This window comes from Rhagoletis zephyria, unplaced genomic scaffold (assembly GCF_001687245.7).
Source record: "Rhagoletis zephyria isolate East Lansing unplaced genomic scaffold, Rhagoletis_zephyria_1.1 Rzeph_scaffold_00113, whole genome shotgun sequence".
Lineage (NCBI taxonomy): Eukaryota > Metazoa > Arthropoda > Insecta > Diptera > Tephritidae > Rhagoletis > Rhagoletis zephyria.
The window spans coordinates 412,185-423,549 of record NW_016157197.1 but is presented as its reverse complement, the minus strand read 5'-3'; the positions used below and the strand labels follow the sequence as shown (position 1 = coordinate 423,549).

Genomic DNA, 11,365 nt, shown 5'->3' with positions numbered 1-11,365 from the left:
ACACTAATTATCGGTTAACATCGTTATCGACGTTTTCGACTCCATGCAACCGGCCCTTAGTAACATGAACTTGAAATTTGCTATGCAGACATATCTATGGTACATAGGTGCTTATAGTAAGGTATTTTTATATAGATGAGTTTGTAAAAGGGGGCGTAGCGCATAACAAAGGCGTTGAATTTTGTACCAGCCATAACTTCGGAACCAGAATTTACATGGCCCCTTTAATTCTTTCTGATATGCCTTTCGAATTTACAGACTCAGTTTCCAGTTCGCTTAGCTTTTGAAATGGTAATAAACCAGAATTCCTTAAAACAAACCCCAAAACTTTATCGAAAATAAAACCTATCATAATTGAATTGGAAAATGTATTTATGTTAATAGAGGCTTTGAAGTATTAAAAAATTGCTATGAAATAATATTAGAGTTATTATTCCAAAGAAGTTAGATAGCTAAAATTTTAGTATTACAACATTGGTATTTCTACTATTACTTACATAAATACCGTCGTTTAAAGTACAAAGCCGCGTATCGTCATTCTGCAAAACCGCGTAACTGACATTTGCTGCCAAAAATTGGATTTGCTCACACAAGCTCTTGGCTCAATTCTTGTACATTCGTCCTGAAATATACCTGCCAGAAATTCGATTGCTTTAAAAAAAAGAAAACCATTTTGAAATATGAGTATTTTTACTATCTAGAAAATAATTTAAGCAAATTAACTTACGCGGTTTGTTGATACGCGGGTTTGTACTTTAAACGACGATATATTATTTATTGGAGATGTTTTAATGTAAATGATAAAAACACCTGCTGTGCCAAAAAGTTATTATTATATTTCATATATTGGGTGTAATCACCCAAGCTATACAACTGTCCTTCCGTATTCTCCTATAGCAAAATTAGAGAAGAAATAAAATTAAACATCGTTACATAAAGTTTTTTTCATATTTGTATAAAGACGAGGAGGGAAACCCGCGGGTAAAAGCTTCATAAAAATAAAAATTAAGCACTGTACGACTTCTAATTTAACGAGAGCAAAGGGATTCAAGAAAACTCTTTATGATTAAATAATATATACTATTACTAATACGTATGCAAAAAATTATTATTTTTCGTTAGCCTTTATGAAGACTACAGGCTTGCAAAGATAATTCTATACAAATTACGACTGCAAATCGAAAAAGAGCCCTGATAATGAATTGCTGAAATATTGATTTGCAACACAAACACTTTTAACATAAATAACATAACTGGCATATATTAATAGAAAAAAAGGAATTAAGTCGATGTTTTTTTTACGATAGGAAAATTAATATCTGATTTGAGTAATTTCGGCAAACTTTGAGGGCTTGTTACCTGGAGAATAAATAATAAAATTTCAAGAAATTTGAGAATTAAGCTAAAAATAATATCGGTTTATAGATTTAATTAAGATATTAAGGAAAATATAAAATATTCAAAGTGGACTTTATCGCACGAAATCGACATTTCGTTACATAGTGCGGTGTTATTACTGCATGCAATAAGATAATAAAAAATAATGCCTGCAATCTAAATAAAAAAAAAAAAACATGAAATTAATGACGAAAATCACACAACAGAAGAAATCGACATTACTTGCATCACTTGCACCAAGCATGGCGTCGTAATATGCCATGTTCAGTTTATCTGACTGACTGATTTTTGACATTTTTGGTTGTAGGGAACTCATCTTCCAACGGACGTTGCTCGGCAAATAATGACAGCTCCGTAGACGTCGATGGTATCACTTCATCACTCATACTGATAATTTAAAAAAATCACTGGAAAATCACCTGTCGCACAGCGTTACTGAGCAGCGCGTTATGTGGCAGCAAGGAGCATGTAAATGCAAAATAAATTGTACAAAAAATGTTTTAGAATATAAGTAAATTTTTGTTGAAATTATGTGTAAGTAAACTTTTTCATACCTTTGGAATAGTCCTTTCACGCAAAAATGTCGCCTCAAATTAAAATGCACTGGAAAATCAACTTTTGCACGGAGTCGTTGAGCAGCGCGTCATGCAGCAGGAAGACCAATGAAAATGCAAACTAAGTTCCTTTTGCACAGCCTCACTAAGCGTAAAATGTTTTAAAATATTCACTTTCACTAAAATTTGTGTTTGTAGTACAAACATTTATCTATAATCCACAAATGAAAATTGCTACCGCCGCAAAACGTGTTTCTGCTAGAATGATCGATGGAACAACGTAAACGTCAACTTCAATGTCGTCGTATGGAGAAACAGTCATTAGAAATGCGAAATTGTTGTGGCAAATACTTTTACATGTGGAAAACGTAATCGAAAGAAAATGTAATACGAAACCTTTGAAACAAATATTTTTACATTTGAATTTGATTAGGTTTTTTTTAAAAGCAACGATGCTTTGCTATTGAAACAAATACTGTTTTTTTTTAATGGGTTTTTTTCGCCGCTTTCGGAAATTGGATGATCATGTCCATAAGATAGTTCGCACAGTCATTTTGACAAATTTGTGCGATACTTTCTTAAATTATACTAACTATATACATATGGGTCATTCCATTGCAAAGAGGAAAACGACATAAATTTAAATATGCCCTAATTATCTCTATTTCAGTAGTAACCTCTTCTTAATTTACTACATTTCATTAACCTGTGGAAAAATATAAAAAAGATCAAAAGAAGTTGTAATTTTTTTCTATGAAACTTTTATTTCATGCATAATTACTTTACACCAGTCACAAGGAAATGTCCCAGCAGTCACAACTTTAAATATTTTTTAATATTTCTATGAAGATTTTATTTAAAACGAAAGCGTATTTTACAACACAAATACATCGTTCGTAAAAATTAAGTGTTTTGGCTAAAATTCATTTTTGAGTGAACAAGGGTAAAATAGAGTTCTTTTCAGTGTCCCACCAGCCATATTCATTCAAATTATAGTTACATAAAACTAAGAAATCGTTTGGTATTTTTGTTAAAGAAATTTTATACACTAGTTATCATTTTATGTTAAAAATTCCTTCGCTGTTGTACAAGTTCCGACGACATAGTTAAAATTCACAATTGATCACATTCTGGAGTAAAATGTCCCACTAGTCACAATGGAATGGCCCATATGTAACTTATTAATGGGGTTTAACATAGCAGAGTATGCATTGGCAAACATCCATTATTATCCACCATATCTCTTATTCCTTAAGATTTATGAATTCTGGCATTATCAATAGTTAAAAATGAATTTTGTAACTCTGATATACATTCAATTTTATATAACAACTCCTGAATAAATATTTGGAAACGGGTCGAATTCACAGTAGAATGAGAAAAAATTTGTTGGTGAATATGAATATAAAAAAAAATAAAAATTACTTTGGCAGTTTAAAGTCCAAATAAGTAGAAAAAAATATCAGAGCAGCTGTTTTACTGCTACTACTTATTCAATGTGCCTTGACCGTAAAGAACAATAACGGATAACAGCGAATTCCTAGTAAACCAAAAAAGGAAGTTTCATTTAATTTGAATAGAGTTTCGCTCAATTGAAAAAGGTTTAATTTAATTTGAAAAAGTTTCGCTTAATCTGAAAATGGTTTTATTTAAACTGAAAATTCTATATTTATAATTACCAAAACTTGGTAATGGTTCTCAAGCCATGGTAATAGTTCCCAAATATTGTCAATATTTTGCAACTAAATACCTATGTATATGCCTTTAGCTGTTGAAACTAAACTATTTCCTCAGCGTAATACAGCTAGCCCTGTAAGTGGCTCAATAGATTTTCCAAACCTCAGATTAGCTCTCTGACGTTGGCGAGTATAATCAAATTGGTTTAATTTCTGCATTCATCTTAGGCTATTAACAAAGGCGGCATTCTATGATAGGCATCACTAGGCTTAAATTCTGGCTAACTAGTAACCATACGGACATCTAAAGATATTTTTCTTAACATTAATGCAGCGCTGTGCGCCTTGCTTTTTTTATAAGTAAGGATAACTACAGTTGCCTTGGCGGCTACAAGATGACGGCATCGATTTATTATGTTTACTTGTTTGTTTGTTGTTTATTTGTTTTTTTTTTGTCTTTTCATGTTAATTATTTTTTTTTGTATAGTGTGTTGTTGTAGTATTAGTTTGCTATTTTTACGTTTTGGAGTTTTGGTTGTTGCGCCCACTAGAGGAATTACGTTGAAAATAAACGTGTATTTGCCTTTCACCTTAAAGATAAGATGCTTAACTGGGCATTTGTTGATTTAAGCAATATGAAAATTCTAACATAATTATCTAGCATAAACAAATGTTGTATTTTTCTTTTGGTCTATTTTATCTAGAATTTGCTTACGCCTACACGTACAAATATACATGTGCTAATATTTATATGTATATTTTCACACATTTTCCATGCCATATTTTTAACTATTTTCCTTTTCTCCTCCTCAGCTTTTCTTACTTTACCTATTTTTTTATTTTAGTTTCTTTTTATTTCCTGCGCAGCTTTTATATGTTAAATAAATGTGGAAAACCATTATTTGTAAATAAGTGTGTTGCAATGTTCATAACATTTCACTGTTATGTCTTCTACAAAAGTGTGAATTTGGTTTTATTTGCCAGATTTGTTCATTTTGTTGGCATTTTATGTTATTTATGTGCCTAAACATTTATGCATGCGACGAACGTCACAAACTTCCAGTTAGTTTTAGTTAACACCCGAGGTAAACATGTTTGAATTATCCCATTCCAATTGGCTCACATTTGCAAATCGACCTTTTACCACTGAAAGAAAAAACAAAAAAAGTTAAGCAGTTACTAAAATAATTCTTTTTTCACAAAAAAAAGGCTCTGTACCTCTAGTCACAAAGAATAACCGCCTAAGCCATATTATGGAGAAATCGATTCATAGAAGTGTTCTACCGAGCTCTAATAACAAAATTAAAATATTAATTACATAAATCGTAGTTTTTTATACAGTTTTCCTATGCGAAGTAATTGCTATCGGAAAAACCCAGCTGAAAATTGTTTACGCAATGCCAAAGCTAAATTTCCGCCATCACCGATTGGGAGCTCGTGGTCTTTGCATCTCCACAATTATCGCCACTGCTGCCAATCTTGTGGGTCAGCGTGAAAAGCTCTGCGCACTCAAATGTTTCTACCAGGGAACGTAAATAACGATTACTTTTTTAAATTTCAACCAAAAAAAAACACTGAAAGAGAAATGCTGGATGCATAAGAAGTAAAGCAACATATCATACTATTAAAAATCAACGGTATTTTGTAGCCGCTGGAAACTTACACTTTATCTATTATACTAAAATTGAATGCATACAAAAAAATTTTTTAAGAACTCTGAATATGGGTGTTTCCTGAAAAGTGTCAACCAAGGCCAAAAAAATAGAATTTTGCCTGGACAAAATTTATAGATGCCAATTGTCTTTCATCCACCAAAATATTGGACTAATTGGTCCATTCCATTTCAAGATATTTGCGGTTTTCCAACTACACTTTTAATTTTTCTTTTTTTCCGAGAAGCCATACCTTCCAGAAATCCTTCATAACTGTAGCACACGATTAAAAAGAATGGGAAATCTATACGAAAATTTAGTACAGCTTATGTTCTGTAAGCCTTACAACAAAAACAACTTAAAAATATATTAGGAACGATCCAAAGTTAAATTACAAATTGTGCTTTTTTTTAAACGTTCGGACGCAAAATATACTTTACATGTAAAAAAAAAGAGTCGTAACGTTTACTTCATATGTCAAAATTTTAATACAAAAGTTAGTTTTGGTTACTCTTGCCAGTCGCATCAAATTTTTTTCGGAAAGCTATAGGATTATCGATTGTAAGTATATTAAAAATCGGAACGTCCGAACGCTTCAAATAACTTTTGTTCATATTATTCTATGTAGGTACTGTTACTCACAAAATTGAGCATACGGTTTTTTTGTTAGTATTTGCAAAATTTTTTTGTTAATTTCACATTAAGATATGGCTTATATTTAAATCCAAGTATGAAACTGTGTACGAAAATTATGAAAAATCTGTAAAGTTTCAGCAAAATTGCAAACATTTTAACAAGAATTTGTAAAAAAAAATCAGGTATGTAGTTTTATAGCCCATTCAGTTTTAGTATAATAATGTGCAAATTTCAAATGTCTAAAAATTCGCTATGATTTTTGAGAATTGTTTATACATTTGAAATTTGCACATTATTATACTAAAACTGAATGTGCTATAAAACTACATACCTATTTTTTTTTATAAATTTTTGCTAAAAAGTTTGCTCTGCAGATTTTTCATAATATTCGTAGACAGATTCATATTTGGATTTAAATGGGGTTTGCCAAAATATAAGACATATTTCAATACAAAATAAAATTAAAAAAAAATGAGCGTGTAAAACATTGCGAATATTAACAAAAAAACCGTATACTCAAGTTTGTGAGTAACAGAATATAGATATAGTACATACCGACGCCTCTAAACCATATTATGCTAAGTCAGCTTAGACTTAGTCAGACTTAGCATAGTATGGTTTGGAGGCGTCGATATGTACGTCTGCTTGTACGAAGAAATGACTTCTGCGAACGTTAATTAAGGCCTTCGTGTAGATGTAGAATTATTTACAATAAAACCCCATATTTGCATAAAAAAAATGAGTGTGTTTATATTCTTAACCAAAAAATGTTATCCCTTGGAAAAAAATCGGAACGTCCGAACGGGAACGTCCGAACAACTTCGAACTTCGTTAACAGATTCGCAGAATTTAGCAAAAATCATCAGTCATCGTCGATACGAGTTCCATTTTGGGAACGTCCGAACGGGAATTTTTAATCGCTGTATACTTACCATATAACATTTGTGGAAAATATTTTTATTGATTTCAGATGGGTATTGATGATGACTACTCATGACAAAAAAAGTGTGTTCATTCAGAGCCTACTATAGTTTTTATAATGAAAAAAGTGTCTCCAAACGGAACGTCCGCAACGCAGGAAACACCCATATGTAGGTATGTAGAAAATTTTAAATTTCGGTGAACATTTTTTGAATTTCCATAAGTGAAAATGTATGTAATGGAAGTTTTTTATTATGCTTTTTAGGGGCCGTAACGGTTACAACTTTTATTAAAAAAGGCGTGTGTAGCATCCCACACGTGACAGAAGTGAAACTTCTTAAAAATGGTGTGAGTACCAGGTACTCACGAAATTTGATGTGTAAACATATGTGTACGGCACGGCAAACCATTAGGCGATTGAGTTACATACATAGGTTAGGTTAGAAATTAAACATTAATTTCATTTCATTTTATTCATAAACCATATTATGCTAAGTCAGCTTAGACTTAGTCAGACTTAGCATAGTATGGTTTGGAGGCGTCGATATGTACGTCTGCTTGTACGAAGAAATGACTTCTGCGAACGTTAATTAAGGCCTTCGTGTAGATGTAGAATTATTTACAATAAAACCCCATATTTGCATAAAAAAAATTAGTGTGTTTATATTCTTAACCAAAAAATGTTATCCCTTGGAAAAAAATCGGAACGTCCGAACGGGAACGTCCGAACAACTTCGAACTTCGTTAACAGATTCGCAGAATTTAGCAAAAATCATCAGTCATCGTCGATACGAGTTCCATTTTGGGAACGTCCGAACGGGAATTTTTAATCGCTGTATTCTTACCATATAACATTTGTGGAAAATATTTTTATTGATTTCGGTGGGTATTGATGATGACTACTCATGACAAAAAAAGTGTTTTATAATGAAAAAGTGTCTCCAAACGGAACGTCCGCAACGCAGGAAACACCCATATGTAGGTATGTAGAAAATTTTAAATTTCGGTGAACATTTTTTGAATTTCCATAAGTGAAAATGTATGTAATGGAAGTTTTTTATTATTTATTTTTAGGGGCCGTAACGGTTATAACTTTTATTAAAAAAGGCGTGTGTAGCATCCCACACGTGACAGAAGTGAAACTTCTTAAAAATGGTGTGAGTACCAGGTATTCACGAAATTTGATGTGTAAACATATGTGTACGGCACGGCAAACCATTAGGCGATTGAGTTACATACATAGGTTAGGGTAGAAATTAAACATTAATTTCATTTCATTTTATTCATTTTGCTGATATATAATTTATTTATTCATTTTCCGGTAACACTACCTTATATCAACTCGGCCTGCCAGCATCCTTAGGACCGGGTTATAATGGAAGTAACTGAACGGAGTGAATTGTCACATAATAATGCAAATGTTTATAATGCAATAAATAAATCCTTACGAATTCGCTGCGATTTGTTACGATTCACCCCGTGCATTATAACCAATGCACTATGCACTTTTGTTTGCAAAATGCATTTATTTAAGTTGAAAGAAGACAAATTCCTTTGTTCGGAATTTCTTCTTTCTCGCTTTCTATCTTCCAAGGCGAGAACCTATATTCATGTAGTAACAAGAGTATAAAAACACAAAGCTACCTTACAAACTATACGCACAATTATCACGTTTATGTGTAGTCTAATTCACGAAATCATTTCATAAATTTGAGTAAAAACTCAGTGCTTAAACTCCATTCGCGTATAATTGAAGTCATGAAATGCTGTTCATACACTCAGTTTCTACTCGAACGCATAAAATGATATAATGAATTGGTCTACGCATAATGGTAGTCAATGACAACATGAATTACAACAAACACATCATTTTGACATAATGCAAACCTTAAACGTTGCGAACGTGGGTTCACACCGATCCGCAATCAAGTTGGACGTTTTTCCCACAACTGTTTCAATTTTGCGAGCAATCTCATTCTTACAATTTCTTAGCTTACATTTATAAAATTCAACAAAAGCACGTATGTACATCTTTCGGCTGAGTTAACCATTTTGGGTTATGACTTGGTACAACATGGCCATTAATGTAGAGCCGAGTTGTACAACTTGCCAGAAAATCAAAATTTGCTTATCTTTCATTCAACCAAGACACAAATTCATTCAACAGGCCCACAAAACGGTGCAATCTAGAGCAAACCATCACCACGTTGAACGAACGGTCGCTACGTTTATGGCTTTCTTTTAGAAACGCCGGGGCGAAAATTTCAACTGCTCCTGTAACACTACCTTATATGAGTTCGCCTTCGTATCATCCTCACATCGTCGTTTAAAGTACAATACTGCGTATCAACAAAATGCAAAACCGCGTATGTGAGGTTGCATAATTTATTTTCTAGAGAGTAAAAGCACTCATATTTCAAAATGGTTCTCTTTTTTATAAGGCAATAGCATTTCTGGCTAGTATATTTCAGGACGAATAGATAAGGATTGAGCCAAGAGCTTGTGTGAGCAAATCCGATTTTTGGCAGCAAATGTCAGTTACGCGGTTTTGCAGAATGACGATACGCGGTTTTGTACTTTAAACGGCGTTATGTACGTTTATGAGAGTATATAAACGCAAGACGAATTCATACAAGTCGATAGCGGGAGCACACAAACTAGTGTTGGGCAGTATCGATACCAACAGTACTCAGAACTTGATTCTCAAAAGGATCGACAGTACCCGATTTTTAAAGGTATCGATACTGAGTACTCCAAAGTAGCATTTAATTGACGTTATTAATATACTAATTTGAATAAAATCCTGCCAGCTACTAAGATTTCTACACTAAGCATTGAAATGTTACCTACATACATATGTATATTTAATGAAACTATGTACTCAATTCTCAAAAGTACTCGATACTCCCAACACTAACAAAAACTACTCTAACAAATTATACGCACAATAGTTACGTTCCAGGCCGTTCCATGTGACCACCTTCCATAAGGTTTATTAATGGAGAAAACAGCTTTTCCTGCAAATCCTGTAAAACCTGCAAATCGTGAAGCGTCTGGAACGCAACTAATGACAAACATGAATCAATCAATAAATCTCTTGCAAACAACTGGCGAATTTAACAAGGAGATGTCATCGGAATTGGAAATTGTATAAATTAACTTTCGCGCCTTTTTTAATGACTCTCGTATTATTCAAATGTCATTTCAGGTACATACTATGTAGGTGTGTGCAAAGAACATAGCGATGGTGTAACTGCCGGGCCGTTTCAAAAAGTTGGCGATTAATTCACAACGATTTATTAAAGACACGAACCGATAGTTGCACCCTCGAACTTTTACATGTTCTTTTGCATATGTAAACACATGATTATTATCGGAATAAGTCGAATCTTGAGTTGCCATTTTAGTAGTAATAACTTTATTTAAATAACCATATTGAACAGAATAAATGTATTTGTTTATACTATTTTTCAAAGATTTAATTATGGTATGTATACAAAAATTAAAAACTACAGTAAATGTTAAATAATAACCAAAATGGGAATGATCTTAACAACTTCACAGGCAAGAAAAAAATAACCAAAAATGAGTAAAAGTACCAAAACGGCAACACTGCTCAGGCGTGAAACTTTGGCCAAATATGCTGCGAAGTTTTCATCTGGTACTGTCAAATCGCATACACTCAAAAAATACGTCTTCTATTACATCTCCTCCGCAGAAGTCGCACATGCAGGGCCGTCGAGAGAAAACTCGACGACTCGGCACCGGACTGAAAAATCAGGGGCCCCTATACATAAATTGCATTAATTTAAAAGCACGTTTCTTTAATGTATAGAGTCAGATAAAATCAGCACGAATCGGAAGATATTTATAATAAAAGCCTATAACGAAGGAGCAATCACATTGTAAGAAAATAATAACAGGTTACGGTTCTGATATTTCAGGTTCCGGTTCGTGTTTGAATCGGTGAAGGTATGATTTGAATCACCCGTGTCGAGTTAAACAGTTTGTGAAATAGAACTCGACTTCGCCGTTTAGTCTACTTCATTTGCGTGTACATACGGTTTACTCTTCACTATGCGCGCTCCATTTGAAACATTCACGATTGTAATCGTATTGTAATGTATGAAGATATTTGGTGGTACAAATATACTACTACTTTGTCTTTAAGAAGTATGGGTCTATTCATAGTCGCATTTCAGACTTCTACTAAGTAGTTTCGACTTAGTTTACGATATAGCAAAACGAGTGTGAAAATGTATCGATTTTTCTTTACGATATTTTGGAAAAATTACATTATTATTAAATAATATCAAGTTTGATCATCCGTTTATGTAATTTTTATTTTCATTGCATGATTATGCAAAAGAATAAGGTATCATTTTCTTGTTAATTGTGTGAAATAGCCAGAACAACCGCAGTGATGTGAAGTCGATGTTTATCGAAAGCATGCTGTGAAACATACAAATAGTAGATATCTAAATGTTATGCACAAATTTACTTTAAAAGAACTAGCGTGAAACTGACT

The 11,365-nt window shown here is 32.8% G+C and overlaps 1 protein-coding gene and 1 long non-coding RNA gene across 5 annotated transcripts in view; both read right to left on the bottom strand.

The window, feature by feature from the left end:
* Nucleotides 1-616: 616 nt before the first annotated feature.
* LOC108378150 (uncharacterized) lies at nt 617-2,728 on the bottom strand. Of its 2 annotated transcripts, none has more exons than XR_001849392.1 (3): nt 1,953-2,728; nt 728-1,833; nt 617-651 (listed from the first exon to the last, which is right to left on the bottom strand). It is a non-coding gene; the product is annotated as an uncharacterized LOC108378150 (long non-coding RNA). The 2 variants fall into 2 exon arrangements; XR_001849393.1 differs by having other exon boundaries at nt 640-1,554; nt 1,621-1,833.
* Nucleotides 2,729-4,086: 1,358 nt separating this feature from the next.
* The window catches only part of Cals (calsyntenin 1), a 156,641-nt gene continuing 149,362 nt past the window's right edge, over nt 4,087-11,365 (bottom strand). For all 3 annotated transcript variants that reach the window (XM_017634377.1, XM_017634383.1, XM_017634370.1), the window contains one exon: nt 4,087-4,774. In XM_017634377.1, the coding sequence (XP_017489866.1) occupies nt 4,698-4,774 (77 nt within the window). In that variant the 3' untranslated portion in view covers nt 4,087-4,697. The remainder of the gene's footprint in view (nt 4,775-11,365) is intronic.